The sequence below is a fragment of the Myotis myotis genome, unplaced genomic scaffold (genome assembly GCF_014108235.1).
Source record: "Myotis myotis isolate mMyoMyo1 unplaced genomic scaffold, mMyoMyo1.p scaffold_m19_p_31, whole genome shotgun sequence".
Taxonomy (NCBI): Eukaryota; Metazoa; Chordata; class Mammalia; order Chiroptera; family Vespertilionidae; genus Myotis; species Myotis myotis.
Genome location: NW_023416337.1, coordinates 2,642,078 through 2,664,690, shown reverse-complemented (window position 1 = coordinate 2,664,690; position 22,613 = coordinate 2,642,078). Strand labels below are relative to the sequence as shown.

At 57.3% G+C, this 22,613-nt stretch overlaps 1 protein-coding gene across 12 annotated transcripts in view; it reads left to right on the top strand.

Moving 5' to 3' along the window:
* WNK2 (WNK lysine deficient protein kinase 2) overlaps window positions 1-22,613 on the top strand; it is a 124,087-nt gene that overhangs the window by 57,843 nt on the left and 43,631 nt on the right. For 9 of the 12 annotated variants that reach the window (XM_036302385.1, XM_036302388.1, XM_036302386.1 and 6 more), the window contains exons 8-20: window positions 2,773-3,055; window positions 5,701-5,909; window positions 8,226-8,354; window positions 8,669-8,854; window positions 9,876-10,424; window positions 12,125-12,415; window positions 12,788-12,837; window positions 13,581-13,749; window positions 14,469-14,585; window positions 15,391-15,561; window positions 15,802-15,847; window positions 16,280-16,399; window positions 19,161-19,250. In XM_036302385.1, coding sequence (XP_036158278.1) covers window positions 2,773-3,055; window positions 5,701-5,909; window positions 8,226-8,354; window positions 8,669-8,854; window positions 9,876-10,424; window positions 12,125-12,415; window positions 12,788-12,837; window positions 13,581-13,749; window positions 14,469-14,585; window positions 15,391-15,561; window positions 15,802-15,847; window positions 16,280-16,399; window positions 19,161-19,250 — 2,410 coding nt within the window. The remainder of the gene's footprint in view (window positions 1-2,772; window positions 3,056-5,700; window positions 5,910-8,225; window positions 8,355-8,668; window positions 8,855-9,875; window positions 10,425-12,124; window positions 12,416-12,787; window positions 12,838-13,580; window positions 13,750-14,468; window positions 14,586-15,390; window positions 15,562-15,801; window positions 15,848-16,279; window positions 16,400-19,160; window positions 19,251-22,613) is intronic. The other 3 variants (XM_036302390.1, XM_036302381.1, XM_036302387.1) reach the window with 2 other exon arrangements.

Sequence of the window (22,613 nt, the reverse complement as noted above, 5' to 3'; positions counted from 1 at the left end):
CAGTGCTCTCGCCTGGCCCCTGCGGCTCCCGCCGGGCCTGGCTGGTGCTGGTCCTGTGGCTGTTGGCCCAGTTCTTACCTCCCCACCCACCGTAAACCCCAGAGCTGGCACCAGGGTCCCGGCCTCGGCAGCCCCAGGTCTCCCAGCCTCGGCAGCCCCAGGTCTCCCAGCCGGCCCTGGGCCGGCGCCAGGACCTGAGGAGGCTCACTGCCCAGCAGCCTTAACTCAGCACAGACTTCCTCCAAACATAGAGTAACAGACGTCATGAATGAGACGTGCCAGTTGTCATAAATGGAAGGTAACTCACAAGGAAACTCAGCAGGAGCACAGGCTGACCCTGCACTGGGGCTGCTGCCTCGTTCTAAGGCTGAGGTCTGAGCACGGGGGGGGGGGGGGGGGGGGGGGGGGGGGGGGCGGAGAGATTCTGGCACCCGCTCTTGGTTCTGACGAGGCCCTCAGGGTGGCAGGGAGCAGGGAGGACAGCTCTGCTCTCCCTCTAAACACACCCTTGTCCCCTCCCAGCAGGTCCTCAGGCAGGGACATGGGGTGGGGGACGTGGATCAGAAAGACGATGCCTGGGGGGCTGAGAGCAGGCAGGTCTCTGATCTGGAGGTTCCCCTCAGTGGGCCCTGGGCGGCAGGGGGGCGGGGGGAGCCCAGCACAGGGGGTTCTCGAGGTTATGTGGCAGCTTTACTTCTGCCTCATTCCCCGGATAATGGGGCTTTCGGGGTGACATATGATATGGCTACAATCTTCCCTGGTTGGGAAAAAACAGAAACGAGGCCTGGCGAGGCTGACTGGTGGGGAGGCGCGGCGTCTGTGCCGTGCAGGGAGGAAAGTGGGTCACGGGCAGAAATAGAAGTGGCAGCAGGAGCCGGGGCGGCCTCTTTTCAGGGCCTCCAGTCAGGCGGCTGTGCCCTGGGCGGTGCGTGCTGACCCCCGGCCTGGCCCCTGCTCTCACCCGCTGAGCCTGGGGTGGGGGGCAGGGGGCACGCTGGGGTCATGGTTCATCCGTCAGTCATCTGGCAGGAGGCGTCCCTGAGTGCGTGAAGTCATCACAGACTTCCCAAAGGGTTGCAAGCATGCGCCCCAGCCCTGTGTGAGGACATCGCCGCTGGGCAGCCTGGGGCCTGCGCCCCAGGACTAGGACGAGGACGGAGCTGCCCAGCTCCCGGGCTCAGAGCCGAGTGCAGCCCGCCCCTCGGCCCATCCTTCAGTGCCAGGCGGGGCAGCCCGCCCTCTAGTTCTCCGGCCGGACTCCCTGTGATCGCGTGGTGGGGTCTGCAGGTGCAGCCCTCATTAGTGACTGTTGGTGGGAGGTGCTGTGGAACCAGCAGTGTCTCGTTTCACCAGGTTTTTTATTTCTATTTCTGTGGATGCGCAGCTTGGCTTTATTCAGTAGGTTATATGCTCCGTTGGTGAGTTAGCCCTCACCGTGCAACAAATGCCCAGCTCCACACTGCACACACCTCTCCCCATTCTCCGAGGTCGGGGGTCCAGGTGTGGCTTAGCAGGCGGTTTGGGGTCAGGGCCCCTCGTGAGGTGTGGCTGAGGTGTGGCCAAGGCTGACCCGGGCTGAGGGGCGACCAGGGCTGAGGACCAGGCCAGCTCACGTGGCTACGGGGAGACTCAGTCTCTAGCCAGGGGGGTTGTTCCACAGGCCGTTCATGACGTGGCCTCGTGTGAGCCAGTGAGCCAGGAGGGAGGGAGACAGACAGACGCTGGGGCTGAGAGACAAAAGGAGGGAGGCAGAGAGAGGTAGAGATAGGGATTGAGATGGACGCAGATAAGAGACAGGCAGGAGAGGGACAGACAGACGGAATGCCCATACGTGGCCCCCCTTTGTAACCTCGGACCACAGGGACACTCCCGCTGCTGCCCGCAGACCTGTGTCCCTTGCATGTACGCGTGTGGACACGCCCTTTAACCTGCCTGGTAGCAAGGTGCACTTGGACGCTCAGAATGTCCAGATGCGGCCGGCGGGCAGCTGGGCACTGGCACCTGCTTCCCCTCTGGCAGGAGGCGTCGTTCAGCCCCTGCCCTCTTCCTGCCGACCTGACCCCGTGCACGGGCTGTCTGTCGCCCTGTGCCACGCTCCTGAGCGTGTTTGTCTGTTGTGCCTGGACACTGTGGGCCACACTTTTCCAGGCAGCACCCAGGCTTCCCCTCTGATTTTCTCTCTTCTGCATGGGGTCCGAGTGACGGCCAGCACCCTGGCTTCCCCTCTTCTGTGGTTTGACCATGAATCTCCTTGGAGAGAGCCATGGTTTCTCCCAGGAGCCTCGGCGCCTTTACAAATGCTCCCCAACACCCTGTGGGTTGCACCGGGTCCCTAATGCTGCACAAGGTCCTGGTCTCCAGCTACAGAGCCGTGCCTTCTCGGAGAACGCTGAGGACAGCGCTGGCCTGGGGTCCTGGTCCCTGCCCCCAGCACAGGCATTCGGCAGGACACCTTCCGCTCAGGCAGCCTGGCGGGGGGAGGGGCACCAGGCAGCCTCAGGGCTCAGAGGGCGGGCTGCTTCCTTCCCTCCAGCTCACCTCAGTGAGGCCCAGAGGGTCACTCCCCCTGTGGGTGTGGTTGGCGCTGGAGGCTGTCCTCATGGGATGAGGAGAGGTCCCTGAAGGACGGGAGAGGCCTGAGGAGGGACTTGGTGCTGAGATCCCTGACTGGGCAGTGGCGGTGCGGGCGGAGGGCGGAGGGCAGGCGGGCCGTGGGGTGTGCGGGGAGGGGGAGGGGGATGGCCCCAGTAACGACCGGGGATCCCCTTGCAGATCGAGTCTGGGTTCTTCCACGAGAGCGACGTGAAGATCGTGGCCAAGTCCATCCGCGACCGCGTGGCGCTGATCCAGTGGCGGCGGGAGAGGATCTGGCCGGTGCTGCAGCCGCAGGAGCGGCAGGACCCGGGCAGCCCCGACACAGCCCGGGCTCCGCACGCGCCCCTGCAGGTCCAGGTGACCTACCACACCCCCGCGGGGCCGCCGGAGCCCGAGGAGCCCGAGGCGGACCAGCACCTCCTGCCCCCCACGCTGCCGGCCAGTGCCACCTCCCTGGCCTGTGAGTGCCGCTCTCCCCATCCCCGGCTCTCCCGTGGGTGTGGGGTTGGCACGGGAGGGCTCTTCCCGGGCGGGCGTGGCAGCATCCCTGGTGCTGCACAGAGCTCTCTGCCAGCTCCTCAGGACAGGGGCACAGACGTGCAGGTCCCCCAGAGCTGCCGTGCCAGGCCGTGGGTGTAGCAGCTCTGGCAGCTCCTCATCCACTGGAGGGCACCGGCCGGCAGCATGGGGCCCTGGGCTCCACACCGGGTGGGACGTCTGTTCAGGGCAGGGCATCGAGGGCTGCCGGCCGAAGGTTGAGTGGTCGTGCGGTGTGACCTTTGTCCTGAGGACTGTCTGTCCCCAAGGTGACCTGCCTTCTAGTGTCGAACCTTGAGACCGCGTGTGTTGCCGGCGGGCAGTGGGGTCCGTGCGTACCTGGCTCCACCCAGGCCTTTGGACCAGAGCAGTGTCTCCTGCAGATCCAGGCAGGAGCGGGCCTGCCTTGCCCTCCGTGCCCACATGTGGCTGTGGCCGAGGCGGGGCGGCCTTCCTGTCTGGAGAAGCACAGAGTTGCCGGGCAGCACTGTGGGCTGTGGTTGGGTTGTGTGCGGGGGAGGTGGAACAGTCTGAGTGACGTATTGAATAGGCACACCCTCCGTTTACCGTGAACGTGGCGGGATGGTTTTCAGAGCAGGCTCTTTAAGCTGAAAGCAGTGGCTGGTGTCACTTTGAGACAGTTAGCTTACTGTTTGCTTCCTTCCCAACCTCCTCAAGTTTGTTGTGGAGAATAAAACCGCTGTAGCATCTTACTCCATGTTTTTATAAACCAAATCAATCAATCGACGTGCATAACTTTAAAGGAGAAAGCGCACACACTCTGCAGATGTCCTCGTTAGCTGCACGGTTTCTGGGACGGGAGTGAGGAGGTTGCCTTTTGTTACATTCGAAGAGGATGTACACGAAGCCAGTGAGTGTCCTCCCTGGGCCGCTGATGCCCGCTAACTTCCCGAGACAGCCTGCACGCGCGGATGCTCACACCCACACTGCACACTCGGCTCTCGCCGCAGCACCTGCACACTCAGCACCGCACTCGGCCAGAGCAGGGAGCCCATGCACAGCCGTGCCTCTGGCCACAGTGCCCACGGACAGACAGCTGGACAGATGGGGCCCAGGCAGCACACCCGGGAGAAAGGACCGGATCCTGGGAAGCAAAGGGAAGCACATGTGCCTGCACCCGTCGGGAGGTGCCGCGTGCGCCGTGACAGCCACCGCAGCTCAGGTCGCGCTCCATGCAGGGGGCGTGGTCCCACTCCCCGGACGTGAGAGGAATTCATCAGTAGTTTAAAATCTCTTCTTAAAATTTGATTTTTAACTGTACAAATAATAGACATGCCCACCTCAGAATTTTGGGAATTACACACATGGTTAGAGCTGCTGTACATGAGCCTTGTCGGGTCTCTTCCCATCCTCCGTGCAGTTCTCTCTGTCTCTGTCTTCCTCTGTGTCTCTCTGTGTCTCTCTTGTGAACTCCTTTTCTGTCTGTCTCTTCGTCTGTCTATCTCTTTCTCTCTCTCTATAAGTGGAAATGACTGCCAGTCACCTCATTACAAACCAGAGCCACTTGTCTGGTTGCTTTTGCACAGTCCCACCTCAGCATTCTTCTGTCTTCCTCGGTCAAAATACGTCCTAATCAGTCCTGGGGAAAAATTATTTTTATATACAAAGTTGAAAAGATACCCCTTTTACTTTATTTGTTTAAATAATATTGCCAGTCTGAACAGTGGCCCCCTGTAGAAATAGCTTGGTGTACATCCATGACAAATTGTAATGTTTGTGTAGCTTTTGGAATCTGGTAGTTATGGACTGGGAGTGCCGTTTTAAACAGTTTTTGAACCTTTGGTCAGATGAGCAGGTGGGCCATGTGGGTCCTGTCTGCTCCCTTCACAAGCCCCGCCCCCAGGTGTGGGCAGCTCCGCCCACTGGCCATGTCCCAGGCCATGAGGGGCTGACTGCAGGAGAGGCCGCAGAGCCTCCGGGTCCCCTCTCACGGCCTCTGTGGGGTGAGGGCCTTGTCAGCCCCATTTTCCAACCAAGTTAGACCCGGCCTGTGACTTGGGGGCCGGGTTTGGACCCAGACCTCCTGCTTCAGACCCTGTCACTGTAGGTGAAGATGGTCAGGGTCTTCGAACCCCCCATCATAAGACACGGGTGACCGCTGACCAGAGTCTTTCCGGACGCGGTCATCCAGCCTCCCGAGACCCTGCGCCCTTGCAGGGCTGGACGAGGGCTTACTTCAAGGCCAGGCTGGCACTGTGAGGCCCCGTCCAAGCCAGGGCGGGGGCAGCTGCCCGGCCTGTGCAGACTGTGTGAGGTGCCCTGGGATGTGTGGTGGCCTCGGCAGCCCCCCAGGTGTCAGCTGTGTGGGTGGGCCACCAGGGCCGTCTCGGGGTGCAGTTGGCCCCTTACGGCTCTGTCGCTGGTTATGTGAAATGATGCACATTCGTTGCTGACACCACCTGGAAACACAAGCCTTCTCCCAGGAGAAACGTCCGGACGAACTGCGTGTTCGTGGGAGCCCACGTTTGCCTTCCCGGGGTCTGTGTGGCGTGTCGTGGGGGTGGCGTTTGGGGGCCCCACTCTGAGCTGTGCTTTTGTCCTCCCTAGCGGACAGCACATTCGACAGTGGCCAGGGCTCCACCGTGTACTCGGACTCACAGAGCAGCCAACAGAGCATGGTTCTGGGCTCACTGGCAGATGCCGCCCCACTCACCGCCCAGAGCGTGTGCAGCGCCCCCGTGAGCGTGAGCGTGAGCGAGGGGCTCGTCCTGCCACACAGCCTGCCCTCGCTGGGGGCCTACCCGCAGCCCGCCACGGTGAGTCAGCTTGGCCCTGCCCCCAGGAGCCCGTCCACGCAGCGTGGAGCCGGGGATGGGCCCTCGGCTCTGCGGCCGTGCTCAGCTCCTCCTGCCTGAGCAGGTCCACAGGAGGTCCGTCTGTGCCGGGAAGTGCAGGCTGCAGGCTGGAGGCCTGCCGGCGAGAAATACAGAAAACAGCCAGTAAACCCAGTGTGAGGCGTGGAGGTGCCTGAATCGTGAGAAATGTTTTCAGTGCCATTTGAGAAGCAGATTAAAAGGGCTCATGTGTTTGAGGAATAATTTGTAAGCCTCCTAGGTGAATGGAAATGGCTAGGTAAAGGGTCACATTTGGCATATATTTTTCAACCAGAGGCCCAGGGCATGAATTTGTGCACGGGTGGGGCCCCTCGGCCTGGCCAGCAATCGAGGCCAATTGGGGCCAGCGGTCGGGGGAGGGACCGCAGGAGGTTGACCGGCAGTGGAGGTTGGCTGTGGGAGCGCACTGACCACCAGGGGGCAGCTCCTGCATTGAGCATCTGCCCCTGGTGGTCCGTGTGCATCTTAGCCACCTGTGGACCTGTCGTTCGGTCGTTGAGGCTTTTATATCCATAGATGTTGATTTTAATGCCAAAGAAAGCAAAGCACTTGCTTGCTTCCCAATCCTAAGCAGGCAGAGAAGTTGCCCTTGAGGCAGGCGGTGCAGTGGGGTCCAGCAGGAGACTGAGGGCCCCTGGGCTTAGGAGTGGTCAGGGCCAGGCCTGCCTGGAGCGCGGTCCCAGGCTCTCCCTCCCTCTCCGCACCCTCCCACGGGGGCCCCGCCTCCTCTGTCCTCTGGGCTCAGAAGCTGCTCTGGACAAGCAGTCGGCGTTTGGGGGCGGAGCCCGGCTCTGTGCACTGGCATTATGGTTTGCTCATATTGTGAAATGAAGTGCAGTGCAGTTCGTCATCAGCTCCACGGGCAGCTGTCGGGAAAGCCAGTGTTATCGGAGCACGTGTCTTGGCTTGGGGCTTGCCCGGCGGGAGCCGAGCCGCTTCTCAGGTGCAGGTCAGGCCTCTGGCTCCCGGCCGCCCGTCCGGGCAGCCCCTGCCTGTCCAGCTCCTGCCTGCAGACAGGGAAGGCTGAGCCCCGGGGGTGCAGGCCGGCGGCCAGGGCGGAGCTGGATGCGACCAGAGTGCTTTCTCCCATGTCTTGCCTGTTTATGCAGAAACAGCTTGGACGGAGGGTGGGAGGGGATCCCCAGTGTCCGGGGTCTCCTGGGAAGGGTTATTGTGGTGAAGGAGAGCAGGGCGGAGGGGCTGGGGCCTCCTGAACCAGCGTGGCCAGGCCGGGCGGGAGCCGTGCACTGCGACTCGCCCGGGCTCCGCTGAGTGCATGGCAGGCTTGTCCGTCGCAGCCTTCACTGCGAAAGGTGGACACGACAGAACAGGTGCAGGTGACAGATTACTATCCTGGGTCTCACCCAGAAGCCCCGGAGACTACGGGCCCATCTCTGAGAGCAGGCTGGCTCCTGCCACCTGCGGTGTCCTCCTGCTTCTCAATTTCCCACTATTTTGAAGTAAATCCCAAACGGAAAGATATTTTGTCCGTAAACACCTCAGCCTATACCTGCCGGATCCAGACTCCTGAAAACAGCCCACTCCCATGGTCGCACCAGCGATGATCACATCAGCAGCCGTTTTGACTGTCCCCCCACAGCCGTGCTGGAGACCCCGCTCTGCAGGGGCCCGGGCTGCAGGCCGGATGTCTGCCTCCACGTTTCCATGTTGTGTGCATGTGCACACATGTACGTGTTATACAGTCAGGAAGCAAATGCATTTTATCTTTCCCCACTGTTGTCATAACAAGCGTTTCTCTAGTTCTACAAACCCTTATAATGGCCTTTTCTCATGACTGCATCATATTCTCTGGTGCTAATGTTCTAGAACCTTCCTAACGCCACAACCCTTTAATACAGTCCCTCATGTTGTGGTGACCCCCAATTTCATTGTTACAAATTGAACATAATTAAAGCATAGTGATTAATCACAAAAAGAATATGTAATTATATATGTGTTTTCCAATGGTCTTAGGCGACCCCTGTGAAAGGGTCGTTCGACCCCCAAAGGGGTTGTGACCCACAGGTTGAGAACCACTGCTCTAGAACATTCCTTGGTTAGGAGTTGTGACCATATTTGCCTTAAAGGCCGCCACATCTTGCTTCTGTGAGTCATGTTCCTAGGCAAACCGTTCCTAGCAGGTGATGGGCATGGGGAGTGAGTGGGTCCCTGCATCTGTCAAGCTCGTGGGGGGTGGGGTCTTCAGGGCAGCCACTGAGCGTGCCCCCCTCTCTGCAGCCTGGCCTGCCGGCGGGCGCCATCCCGCCCTCCACCCGCGCTTCGCTCCCACCGCATTTCCCGGAGCCAGCCGTGAGCTTTGCCCCTGTGCTGACCGGCCCAGGCCAGCCCATGCCCTCGGGCCACCAGGTGAGTGTGGGCTGCCCCTCCTATGGCCACCGTCGGTGCCTCAGTCTCCCCTGACAATCAGCCATGGCTGGCCTGGGCCCAGGGTGCTCATGGGAGGGGGGGGGTCTCGTGTTTGTGGAATTCAAGTCCCATAGCACTGGGAGGGGCCTCATTCACACACCGCATTCTCCCAGATCTGCATGTCTGGGCTCCCTGCTGGGTGTAAGTGTGTGTGTGCATGTGTGTGTGCACACTCACTGATTATCTCTGTCACGTCCGAGCACCTGTGGGCATTTCAGTGGGACGCTGTGTAAGAGACGCCCCTCTCCCTCCAGCCTCCACTGGCCCAGCCAGCGCCCCTGCCACAGGTCCTGGCCCCACCACCCATGCGCCCTCTCCAGCCGGTGCCCGCTCATCTGCCTCCGTACCTGGCTTCGACCTCCCAGGTGGCCGCGGCGCAGCCGACGCCCATCCAGATGCCACCGGTGCCCCTGCAGCCACTCACTCCAGTCCCCCCGCAGGTACCGCCCCTCTCCTGCCCTGCTCCCTGCTGACCGTGGGGTCCTTGACGGGGGTCCTTGGCAGCACATGCTTGGTGCGGGGTGCCGTCGCCCAGACTCATGCCAGTGATGGTCATGGGGTGCTTTTGCCTTGTGGGGGTCACCGAGCTGTGCCGCTTCCTGGGAAGGCATGAGTGTCCCTGAGGTTCCCCCACGACACAGGTTCCTACCTGCCAGCTGTCACCTGGCACAGCCCTGGTTTCCCTTCCCGCCTAGTTAACCACCCCTCGCTTGTTGGTGGCCGCGGCGTTTAGTTGCTTTTCAATGCACAGAGGTCGGCCTGCACCTCGTCACCACCTTCGAGCTGCCCGGGCTGTGTGTGCGACGCTCGTGTGCTGCCGCCAGAACGGCTTTCTCTTTAGGGCAGCGGCTGCCAGCCCTGTCACCTGATGGCACACAGACTGGTTCCTGAAACTCGGCAGCACTCGGAAAATGTATTTTTTGCCAATCTGACAAAATAGGTTGAATTTTGATTCATTCACAGCAGACGTCTATGGTTGTGTCGGCTGTTGTTGTTTCCTCATTTGACAATCTAAGGGAGCGGTCAGTGCCGCTGACATACAGTCAGGCGCTGCGTGCGGCGAGTCCTCGTGCACACCGGGCGGAATCCCTGCTCCAGAGAGCTGGCCGAGAAGCGCTGGAGTGTGAAGTGTGGAACCCAGGGGCCAGGTGCTGGGTGCCTTGGACCAGAAGGTTTGGGCGCTCCCATGGTGGCACAGCCGACATGCCTGGCCATCCTCAGAACCACCCGCGGCCCTCACGGTGGGGCCAAAGGGGGCTCCCCCAGGCCACCCCACCCTCTTTCCTTCCCTGTGGAAGGTGTCCTGCGCTTGGTTTCACTGGAATTGAGTTTCCTCTTGGGTTCCTTTGGCAGCAGCTGCACAGAAGTATCTCAGGCAGAACCTGGTTGTGCCGGCGCTGTCCCGGGGGCCGAGCCTCCCATGGGCCGCGCCCCGGGGCCGACGTGCTCCATCTCTTTCAGATGCCTCCACCTCCTGTCATCCCGCCAGTTGCTCCCCTGGCCGCAGTCGACAGCCTCCCCTCGGCACTCCCCGACCTGCCGGCTGCCAGTGGGCCTGCGGTGCCGCCTCCCTCTCAGTATTTCTCTCCTGCCGTCATCTTGCCAAGCCTCCCGCTCAGTGCTGCCGGCCCCCTGCCCGCGTCACCAGCCCTGCCTCTGCAGACGGTCAAGCTTCCCCACACCGCCGGGGCACCCCTGGCCATGCCGTGCCAGACCATTGTGCCAAATGTGGCGGCCACCGCCACTGCCATCCCTCTGCTGGCCGTGGCCCCACAGGGCGTGGCCACCCTGTCCATCCACCCCGCTGTGGCCCAGCTCCCGGCCCAGCCCGTGTACCAGGCAGCCTTCCCGCAGATGGTGCCCAGTGACGTCCCGCCTTCTCCTCTCCACACGGCGCAGACTGTGCAGGCTGCCCCTCTGCAGCCGGCACCCCCCGTGCTGCCGCAGCCCCGCCTGCCCAGCGTCACCCACCTTCCTGAGCCGGCTGCTGTCCCCCCGGTGGGGAGCCAGGTAATGCCTGCCAGGAGGGCCTGCTGTCCCGCCCTGGGAGACCCGGTGGTGCCCAAGTTGCAAAGGGCCCGAGGCTCTACTCCTTCGTGGCTGGAGGGCGGCTCCCGGTGGGGACAGGCCAGCAGACAGCACTGTCCACAGGCTGGGCTCTCCTGGGTGTCTGCTGCCTCCTCCCACTCCCAGCACCTGGCAGAAGCCAGAGGTTCCACGGTAGGGGCAGTAGCTGCTTGTGGGTTCCCCACCTTGCTGTGCCGCGGCACCTGCCCTCACCTAGTGGGGCCTGGCAGCCTCCTCTGAGGGTGCTGGGCAGGCTCCACTGTCCATCTTGTCACCTGTCAAAACGAGGTAGGTTAATAACCCCATGTCAGGGAAATGGGCCCCAGGGTCCGGGGACCTGATCTGACAGTTGGGGTCCAGGCAGTGGCTGGGAGCGTGTGGCTGCTGGCTCCAGGGTGGGCCTGGCAGACAAGGATGATGTCCCAGGGTCAGGAGGGGATCTTGGCCGGTGCAGGCGGACAGTGAAGGGACGCAGACGCGCCGGGCTGGCCGGGTGAGCTCCGCATGGCTCTGCTCCCTGCCCAGCCCTGTGTTTTAGAGTCAGGGCTGTGATCCACCCTCTGAGGAGAGGAGTGGGGTGGGGCCTCTTGCCTGGGCACTCTCTCACCTGGTGCCCTCCCACCTGGCCCTAACCCTCAACAGCCTGCACCACGGGCACCGTGCTTTCCTTGTAACGCTTAGGCTCCCAAGCAAAGGTGGGCGGATGCCTCCTTTTGATTCTGTCGGGAAGATCCACCCCGAAGCATGGGTGCCGGGTGCCAGCTCACGGCGCTGCTCCAGTCTGGCTGAGAGCCGTCCTGAGTCGCGCAGGCTCCTGGGCGTGCTTCTTACTGTCTGAGTCCCAGAGGGGCTGGCATTCAGAGAAGGACAGTGGCTTCTGTTGACCACCGGAGGGCGTTTGTTTAAACACGCGCGTGAGGAGGTCAGCAGCCGGTGCCCTGGCTGTACAGGCCCGGGGCAGCTCGTGGGTCAGAGTGGTGTCCACTCACGGGTCAAGGCCGTGTGGGGAAAGCCAGGGCCTGTGGGAGGCTCGGGCCTGCGGTGGCAGGGCCTGGCTGGCACATGGTAGCACTGCACTGGCTCGATTTCATCGAGGAGCCTCCCCCTCCCTCCCCTCCCTCCCCTCCCCCCCGCACCCCGCACCCCTCCCCCTCCCGTGGCTGAGCAGTCTCGTGCCAGCAGGCCCAGCGGGGGTCCTTCCATTTCCGACCACGTTGTTTTTCTACAGAGAGCTTTTAAAGGGAACAGTGGGGAGTCAGGCCCGGCTCCCAGGTCACCCCAAGGAAGGCCAGGGTGCAGGGCTTCTCCCTCAGGAGGCAGGGGTCAGGGCGGCGTTCGGTCCAGGCCCCGAGGCGGACACCGAGTGACCACGCGTAGGGCTTTTCAGCCAGACTCACTAGACGTGCAAAAGGGAGGTGTGGTTTTAGGTTACAGTTGACACAAGTGGGGACTCAGAGTGCCTCTGTTTGTTTCTTCTAAGTCTGTGTACAAGGGCTCGCCTGGGCAGGAATGAGTGCCTTGGAGAGGGTGCCTCGAGACCCCCAGACCTGCTCCCGCCCGGACAGGGAGGTGCCTGCTGTGCCCTGGCTGCTGGGCCCCGGGAGGCAGTGGCACTCCAACTTGCATGCCTCCTGTGCTCACAGATCCTGCTTGGCCACCCGCCTCCGTATGCTGTGGATGTCACCGCCCAGGCCCCCGCGGGGCCCACTCCTGCCGCCGCCCTCTCTCCGCCCCTGCCGGAAGGGCTGCCCCCTCCTGCCCCCGAGCACCTGCCGCAACTCCCCAGCTCGCAGGCCCCCGTGCCGACGGCTGCGACTCCGAGCTTGCCTGTCCAGTCCGCTGCGCTGCCCCCCGCCAACCTGCCCCTGACCAGTGGGCCTGGGCTCGCCAGCCTCAGTTCAGCCGTCCAGCTGACTGTGGAGTTGGCTCCAGAGGTGTGTGGGGAGGTGGGATGTGCACCCTGGGACACATGGTGCCTGCTCACCGTCCTCTGCTGCCCCCAGATGTCAGTTTCCTTAAGTGCATTCCAGGTGTAAGGTGTGGTTGTTTTTTTACAAATAGATTTTTTTTACAAGCCTCCCTGGTGGTGTGCTTCCTTGTAGGGGTGGCCAGAGTGGGTTAGTGTGCTTGGGAAGGGGAGGGTCCCGGCTCTTAGGGATCGGCTTGGCTCCAACAAGATGAAACCCTCATGCCCGCTGCCCTCCGGGGTCTGCTTGCTACGATCAGAAGGGACCAGGCAGCGGCTGGGCTGGCTGCTGCGCTGGCTGCGGAAGGGATGTGACCCTTCACCCTCGTGTTTATTTCAGGAGCAGGCCTCCCAGGACACGCAGCCTGGCCTCCTGCAGAGCTGTGAGAGGTATGGCCCGCGGCTGTGTCACGGGGACCCGCCTGCCCAGCCCCTCACCAGGCAGGGCTTCTGATGACATCAGTGGGGCCTCCCTGACCTGCTGGGGCCTCTGGGAGCCTCTGGGTCTTGGCCAGCACGTGCTGGAGTTGGGTTGTGCGATGCCCCAGGCTGTGTCCTGGTCCTGGTGCTGGTCTGTGTGAGAGAGTTTCCAGGTGCTGGTGGGGAGGAGACTGGGAGGGCAGGGCCCACACCCCGTCCCCTGTGGCTCCCAGGCATGGGCATGCGGAGTTTGGGAGGGAACTGGTTACCGGAAGTGGCCCTGTGTCCCACCCTCTCGGTAGGTCAGCACCAAGCTCACTGCTCTGCAAGTTCTCATACTTGCAGCAAACCATGTGGTTGGCATGTTTCTGTTGCTTTTGCACAGATAGGGAAACTGAGGCACAGGAGAGGATTGTTTCTGAATTTTGATGTTTACTGTGAGGAGGCAGGGCTTGCTTGATAGGGCAGGAGGCTGAGAGGACCAAGGTCCTAGGTCAGAAAGCCCACGCGTCCCCCGCCACCTCAGTGCTGCCCAGAGCAGCAGGAGGGCTGCGTGCAGGGTTGCCCCGTGGGGCACGGCTGGCTGCAGCCCTCAGGTGGTCTAGCTGAGCACGCAGATGCTGAAGTTCCTGGCTGCTTCCTGAAGAGCTGAGCTTCCCCGGGAGGCCAGTGTGCAGTCGTTTTGTAGGTGAGTAACCCTGGTTTTCCAACAGCTACGGAGGGTCTGACGCCCCTTCTGGAAGGGAGCTGAGTGACAGCGGTGACGGCACCTTCGGAGCGGGGAGGCTGGAAGGCAGGCCGGCCCGGAAACACCACCGCAGGTCCACACGCATGCGGTCCCGCCCGGAGAGGCTCAGCCGGCCCCGGCTGACCATCCTGAATGTGAGGAGGCAGGGGTGATGGGCGGTGGGCGGGAGCTCCCACCTGGCTGCAGGTGTGCAACACCTGGTCTCACCGCCCTGGGTCTGCAGGTGTGCAACACCTGATCTCACTGTCCTGGGTCTGCAGGTGTGCAACACCTGGTCTCACTGTCCAGGACCCGTAGGTGTGCAACACCTTGTCTCACCGCCCTGGGCCCGCAGGTGTGTAACACCTGGTCTCACTGTCCTGGGTCTGCAGGTGTGCAACACCTGGTCTCACTGTCCAGGACCCGTAGGTGTGCAACACCTGGTCTCACCGCCCTGGGTCTGCAGGTGTGCAACACCTGGTCTCACCACCCTGGGCCCGCAGGTGTGCAACACCTGGTCTCACCGCCCTGGGTCTGCAATGTGTGCAACACCTGGTCTCACCGCCCTGGGTCTGCAGGTGTGCAACACCTGGTCTTACCGCCCTGGGTCTGCAGGTGTGCAACACCTGGTCTCACCGCCCTGGGTCTGCAATGTGTGCAACACCTGGTCTCACCGCCCTGGGTCTGCAGGTGTGCAACACCTGGTCTCACTGCCCTGGGTCTGCAGGTGTGCAACACCTGGTCTCACCGCCCTGGGTCTGCAGGTGTGCAACACCTGGTCTCACCGCCCTGGGTCTGCAATGTGTGCAACACCTGGTCACTGTCCAGGACCTGCAGGTGTGCAACACTGGGTCTCACTGTCCTGGACCCGCAGGTGTGCAACACAGGTGACAAGATGGTGGAGTGCCAGCTAGAGACGCACAACCACAAGATGGTGACGTTCAAGTTCGACCTGGATGGGGACGCACCCGATGAGATCGCCACCTATATGGTACGCAGGTGTCTGCCAGGTGATTGCGTCGGTGGCACTGCCCCTGGGTTGGCCAGGCTGCCTCCTCCAGGTCCTTTGGGCACTTGGCTGCCCACTCCCTTGTTGCCAGCCTTCCCTGTCCTGCAGCTTCTGCGGTGGCTGCCGGGTCCAGGTCCCCGCGGGCTGCTGCTCACACCTGGGCTTCTCCTGCTGAACTGTGCAGCCCTGAGCTGGGACCAGGCCACGGCTGCCTCTGCGCACGGGGGTTTAGTGCGGAGCAGAGGCCGAGCAGGTCACTCGGTGGAGATCTGCAGGCCTGCTCTGCCTCGCCACGGGCAGGGCTGTGTGCACCCCCGTGAGTCCCCACAGGCAGGGCTGTGCGCCCCCGTGAGTCCCCACGGGCAGGGCTGCATGTGGCCCCTGTGAGTCCCCATGGGCAGGGCTGCGTGTGCCCCGTGAGTCGCCACGGGCAGGGCTGCATGTGCCCCGTGAGTCCCCACGGGCAGGGCTGTGTGCGCCCCCGTGAGTCCCCACGGGCAGGGCTGTGTGTGCCCCGTGAGTCCCCACGGGCAGGGCTGTGTGTGCCCCGTGAGTTCCCACGGGCAGGGCTGCGTGTGCCCCGTGAGTCCCCACGGGCAGGGCTGCGTGTGCCCCCGTGAGTCCCCACGGGCAGGGCTGTGTGCGCCCCGTGAGTCCCCACGGGCAGGGCTCTCTGTGCCCCGTGAGTCCCCACGGGCAGGGCTGTGTGTGCCCTGTGAGTTCCCACGGGCAGGGCTGCGTGTGCCCCCGTGAGTCCCCACGGGCAGGGCTGCGTGTACCGTTGCAGGTGGAGCACGACTTCATCCTGCAGGCCGAGCGGGAAACGTTCATTGAGCAGATGAAGGATGTCATGGACAAGGCAGAGGACATGCTCAGTGAGGACACGGACGTGGACCGTGGCTCCGACCCGGGGGCAAGCCCACCACCCCTCAGCACCAGCAGCCTGGGTGCCGGAGAGGTGAGCTGGGCGGCTGTCCTGGGAGGGCAGGGCCTGAGTCCCCCACTCCAGGCCTGCGGGCAGCAGCCACCCACCTTCCTGCCGGGAGAGCCTGCAGGGTGCAGCGTGGGGCGAGGTGCCCGCCCAGAGCACGCCGTTAGCACAGGTGGAAGTGCCCGGCTCCGAGGCCACGGGGCTGCGAGGCCCGGGCTCCGCGTGCTCAGTCCGCGGTTTACTGATGGCCGCCTTCACCTCCCTCAGGAGAATCGCCAGTCCCAAGCCAACGCCCCAGTGTATCAGCAGAATGGTATGTGTCTCCTGGGACCCCCAGACTCCTGTCATTGTCCCTTCTTTCTCCAGCGGCGGGTGATTAGAGCCCCACTGAGCATGTTGTGCGGGAGGTTGGCCATCACACTGGGGGTGTTGGACTGTGTGGTGACCTCACCCCCAGCTCCTCCCTGTCGGGCCCAGGTGTTGGCAGGGTGGCATAGATTCCCGCTGTCTGCTGGCCTCGGCTGGCATTGCCCCTTCAGTGATGGTCCCTTCGGCGTCCTGGGAACTAAGCCGGTGGGAGTGCTTGTTGGGGCCCCGGGCTGCCACCGAGGAGCCGCGAATGGCTGCATGCTCCTCAGTGGTGTGAGAGTTCCCCAGAGCGTCTCATGGCAAGTGTGGCCCAGGGGCAAGGGTCCCCGGGAGAAACATGCCTGCTCTCACCAGCTGCTTTTGTCCTGCCCTTTAGTCCTGCACACCGGGAAGAGGTGGTTTATCATCTGTCCGGTGGCCGAACACCCGGCTGCAGAGGCCCCCGAATCTTCGCCCCCACTTCCTCTGAGCTCCGTGCAGCCAGAAGCCAGCCCAGGTAGGACCAGCCGCCAGGCCGCCTGCTGGGGCCAGCGCTTCTCTCCCTGGCACTGCTCTGCACCTGGCTCCACTCGTGCGCGCAGGTCAGCGCCAGTGCTGTGTGCCCCGCTGTCATCCCAAAGCCCAGAGCCGCCTGCGGGCTGTATTCCTCTCCAGAATTTCTACCGAAGGGCAGGACCCAGGCTTGGGCTGCTGGTTACCTTGGCTGTGAGGTGCCGCCAGGGCTGCACAGGTGTGTGCTGGAAGCGCTCCCCCTCGTTCTCTCTTCCAGTGTCATCTTGCAACTCCCAACTCCCTGCTCCATCCCCCAGCGGCCTCTGGCAGGGACGCCCTGCTGGTTGGGGTGGGAAAGCCCCTTGTAGTGTTGAAACTCTGATTTTAAATGGTCACCAAGGAAAAAAAAAATAAAAAAAAATAAATGGTCACCAAGGAAAATGACACTTGGATATTGATCTTTACCTGGTGGGCAAACACCAGCAAGCTCGCCCTTGGGCTGTCAGTTACGTCCTGGTTTTTGTGGTTCCTTGGGAGGCTGAGAAGAATCACTTCAACAGAGTTAAGGTTAATTCCCTATAAGCTGGCAGGAAGAAGTTGCTGATTATATAACTTGACAGTAGTCCTTTTCATCCACATTTCCACTTTCTGTTTTCAGTTACCTGCAGTCATCTGTGGCCCAAAAAACATTAGATGGAAAATCCCAGAAATAACAACCCATAAATTTTATTTACTTATTTTAATTTTTTTAAAAAAATATGTTTTTGTTGATTTCAGAGAGAGGACGGGAGAGGGAGAGAGACATAGAAACATTAATGCTGAGAGAGAAACATTGATCGGCTGCCTCCTGCGCGCCCTCTACTGGGGATCAAACTGTGACCTCCTGGTTCATAGATTGATGCTCAACCACTGAGCCATGCCAGTTGGGCTATTTCTAAATTTTTATTGAATTTATTGGAATAACATTGGTTAATAAAATTATAGGTTTCAAACAATCCTATAATATAGTATCTTGACCCAAAGTCAAGTCTCCTTCCGTCAGCATTCATGCCCCTTTACCTTCTTGTACCTCCCCCTGCGCCCCTGGCCTCTGGTAATCACTTTCCTGTTGTCTGTGTCTGTGAGGTGTCTTTTTGTTTGTTTAATCCCTTCGCCTTTATTCACCCAGCCCCCCAGCTCCCCTCCCCACTGACAGCGGTCAGTCTGTTCTCTATGAGTCTCTTCCTGTTCTGTTTGTTTATTTTGTTCATTAGGTTCCCATACAAGTGAGATCATATGGTACTTGTGTGTCTCTGACTGACTTACTTCACTTAGCCTGATCCTCTCTAGGCCCCCGCATGCCGTTGCCAAAGGTGGTAAGAGTTCCTTCTTTCTGAAGACTGAGTAGTATTCCCTGGTGTAGAGGTACCACACTTCTTTATACACTTACCACCGATGGTACGTGGGCTGCTTCCAGGGCGTGGCTATTGTCAATAACACTGTGATGAATAGGGGTGCGTATCTACTTTCATTAGTGTTTCAGGTTTCTTTGGATATATTACCAATACTGAATCCTGGGTCATAAAGCAGTTCCATTTTAAAGTTTTTGAGGAAACTCCATACTGTTTTCCACAGTGGCTGCACCAGTCTGCATCCCACCAGCAGTGCACGAGGGTTCTCTTTTCCCCACATCCTTGCCAGCACTTGTTTGTTGATTTATTGATGATAGCCATTCTGACAGGTGTGAGGCGATAACTCATTGTGGTTTTAATTTTCATCTATCTGATGATTAATGATGTTGAGCATCTTTTCATGTCTCTTGCTATCTGTATGTATGTCCTCTTTGGAGAAGTGTCTACTCGTGTCCTGGGCTGATTTTTTAATTGGATTGTTTGAGGTTTTTTTGGTGTTGAATTACATAAGTACTCTATAAATTTTGGATATTAACCTTTCATCAGATTTATTATTGACAAATGTGTTATCCATTCAGTGGTTGTCTTCATTTTGTTGCTGGTTTCCTTCACTCTGCAAAAACTTTATTTTTTTAAATGTCACTCTACTTAAAAAAAAAAAATGTTTTTATTGATTTCAGGGAGAGGGAGAAAAAGTTACAAACATCATGATGAGAGAGAATCACCCATCGGTTCCCTCCTGCTGGCCCCCTACTGGGAATCGAGCCTGCAGCTCGGGCATGTGCCCTGACCTGGAATTGAACCCTGTCCTGGTTCATGGGTCGACGCTCAACCACTGAGCCACACTGGCTATGCTGCAAAAACTTTTTAGTTTTATGCAGTACCATTTCTATATTTTTTCTTTTGTTTCCCTTACCCGAGGAGATATATCAGAAAATATATTGCTGTGAGAAATGTCCACGATTTTACTGTTTGTGTTTTCTTCTAGGATTTTTATGATTTCTAATCTTACATTTAGTCTTTAATGCATTTTGAGTTTATTCTTGTGTATGGTGTAAAAAGGTGGTTTAGTTTAATTTTTTTGCATGTGTCTGTCCATTTTTCCCAACACCATTTATTGAAGAGACTGTCTTTACCCTATGGTATGCTCTTGCCTCCTTTGTCAAGTATTAATTGACCATAGCTGTGGGTTTATTTCTGGGCTCTCTATTCTGTTCCATTTATCTATATGCTTATGTTTTATGCCAGTAATTTATTCCCATGTATTTTTGCAATGCAATTGTAAATGCAATGTTTTCTTAGTTTCCCTTTCTGATAGTTTATTACCTGTATATATAAAACCCTAATATGCAAATTAACCGAATGGCAGAACAGCTGAACAACCAGTCGCTATGACATGCGCTGACCACCAGGGGGCGTGCGCAGAACATGGCGGGCATCGGCCGCAGCAGGATGGTGGAGCAGGTGAGCGGGGGTGCCAGACCAAGATGGGGTGCCGGTCACTGTCATCGGGGAGAGCCTCTGGTGATTACTGAAAATTCTTCGTTCTTGTGCGCCACGGTCCCACCAGGTGCTTGCACCTGCTGCCAGCGCCACCCTGCTTGCACCCGCTGCTGGTGCCCAGTGTCAGCCCCGATCGCTCGGCGCTGTCAGAGGGTGTGAGCAGCAGCTGCCGGCCCCAGTCGCCCCTCAGGGCTTCTCCACCTCCCCCTGCTCCTGAGGGCTGGCAGCTGCCTCTTGCACCCGCTGCTGGCCATGGCCCCACTTATACCTGCTGCTTATGCCAGAGCCTGTACTCACACCTGCTGCTGCTGTCCGGCACTGGTCCCAATCACCCGGCGCTGTAACTGGGTGCAAGCAGTGGCTGCTGGCCCCAATCGCCCTTCAGGGCTTCTCCACCTCCCCCTGCTCCTGAAGGGCAATCAAGGCAGCAGCCACTGCTCGCAACTGCTGATGGCACCGGCCCTGCTCGCACCCACTGCTGGTGCGCCAGCCCCAATCGCCAGTGGGTGTGAGTGGGGCCACGCCGTGGGAGTGGTAGCAGCAGGAGTGGGGCTGCCAGCAGATAGGACTGGGGGCCTTGGCAGGAGGGGCTGGGTTGGGGCACAGAGGATGGGCTGAGACCCGCTCTTGTGCCCACCACAGCCTCGCGACCCACAGTTCCTTTCAAGGCACACAAATTCATGCACTGGGCCCCTAGTTGGTGTAATAAAAGGCAACTGATTTCTGAATATAAATTTTGCATTCTACTGCTTTACTGAATTCATGTGTCAGTTCTAGTAGTGTTTGGTAGAGCCTTTAGGGCTCCCTGTATAGTTTCTTGTGTGTCCTCTACAGATAGTGACAGTTTTGTTCCCTCCTTTCCAATTTGGATGCCTTTTATTTCTTCCTCTTGTCTGATCGCTGTGGCTAGGACTTCCAGTGCTCTGTTGAATAAGAGGAGATCCCTGTCTTGTTCACGATCTTAAGGGAAAAGCTTTTAGTTTTTGCCCACTAAATCTGATTTTGGCTGTCGGTTTGTATATATGGCCTTTATCATGCTGAGGTATGATCCATCTATTCCCACTTTGCTAAGAGGTTTTTTTTTGTTTTTTATAAATGGATACTGGATTTTATCAAATGGCTTTTTCTGCATCTATTGATATAATCATGTGGTTTTTATTCTTCAGTTTGTTTATGTGATGTATCACATTTATTTATTTACAAATATGGATGCAAGTACCAACTTTGCATCCTCCAAATAAATCCCACTTGGTCCTGGTGTTTGATATTTTTAATTTATTGCTGGATCCAATTTGCTAATATTTTGTTGAGAATTTTAGCATCTATGTTCATCAGGGATATTGGCCTGTAATTTTCATTCATTGTAGTGTCTTCATCTGGTTTTGGAATTAGGGTAATTCTGGCCTCATAAAATGAGGTTGGGAATCTTCCCTCTTCTTGAATTTTTTTGAATAGTTTGAGAAGGATAGGTGTTCGTTTTTCTTTGAATGTTTGGTAAAATTCACCTGTAAAGCCATCCAGTGAAGTACTTTGTTGGAAGTTTTTTGATTACTGCTTTGATTTCATTATTTGTAATCAGTCTGTTCAGATTTTCTGTTTCTTCTTTTCTTAAAATATATTTTTATTGATTTCAGAGAGGAAGAGAGGGATAGAAACATCGATGATGAGAGAGAATCATTGATTGTCTGCCTCCTGCATGCCCCACACTGGGGGATTGAGCCCGCAACCTGGGCCTGTGCCCTGACCAGGAATCGAACCCTGACCTCCTGGTTTATGGGTTGATGCTCAACCACTGAGTCACCACGGCCGGGCTTCTGCTTCTTCTTAATTCAGTTTTGGAAGATTGTATGTTTCTAGGAATTTATCCATTTCATCCAGATTTTTCAATTTATTGGCGTATAGCTGTTTATAATATTTTCTTACAATCTTGATTTTCTTGTTAGTTGTTACTTCTCTTTCATTTCTGATTTTACTTATTTGGGTCCTCTCTTTCTTTTCCTTGATGAGTCTTGTTAAAAATTTGTCCATTTTATTGTTTCAGAGAGCAGCTTTTGGTTTCATTTTCCTTTGTACTATTTTTTTAGACTCTATTTTATTTATTTCTGCTATTATCTTTATATCTTTCTTCTATTCAGTTTGGGCTTTGTTTCTTCTTTTCATAGTTTATTTAAGTGTAAAGTTAGAGTGTTTACTTGAGATTTTTCTTATTTCTTGAAGTAGGACTGTAATCCTCTGAAGTTCCCTCTCAGAACTGCTTTCGCTGTGTCCCATAGATTTTGGGTTGTTGTGTGTTCATTTTCATTTGTTTCAAGGTATCTTTTGATTTCTTCCTTAATCTCATTGTTAACCCGTTCACTGTTTAGTAACATGTTATTTAGCCTCCATGACTTTGTGTGTCTTTCATTTTTTTTCTTGTGATTAATTTCTAGTTTCTTACCATTATGGCTAGAGAAGATTAGGATTTCAATCTTAAATTTATTGAGACTTGTTTTGTGTCCTAACATGTGGTCTATCCTAGAAAATGTTCCATGGGTACTTGAAAAGAATGTACATTGTGCTGCTTTGGGTTGAGAGGCTCTGAAGATATCAATTAAATCCATCTGGTCTAGTGTGTCCTTTAAGGTAGCCATCTCCTTGTTGATTTTTCTGTCTGGAAGACCTATCCATAGATTGCCATGGGATGTTAAAGTCCTCTACTATAACTGTATTGCGGTTGACTCTCCCTCTATGTCCATCAACATTTGCTTTTATATTTAGGTGCTCCTATGTTGAGTATATTAATGTTCACAAGAGTTATAACCTCTTGTTGGATTGATCCTTTATCATTATGTTGTGTCCTTCCTTGTCTCTTCCTTGTCTAAAGTGTATTTGGTGAGATATAAGTATGGCTACCCTGGCTTTCTTTTCCATTTCCATTTGCATGAAAACTTTTTCCACCCTTTTATTTTTAGTCTGAGTGTCTCTTCCATTCTGAGATGGGTCTCTTTTAGACAGTATATATGGGTCTTGTTTTTTTAATACATTCAGCTACCCTATGTCTTTTGATTAGAGCATTTAAGCCATTTACATTTAAAGTGATTATTTATAAGTACATATTTATTGCCATTTTATTGTTTTAACTACGTTCCTTTTTTCTCCTCCATCTCCTCTTCCTTCTTTCTCTTTTTTCTCCTTCCCCTTCATTCTCTTCTTCCTCATCTTCCTTTTTCCTCCTTTTCCCTTCTTCTTCCACTTCTTTTTCCACTTCCTCTCCTTCTTCCTCCTCTTTCTCTCTCCCTGCAATCCCTTCTGGCCTGAAATGGTTCTGTTCAGGAATCAGCTGGC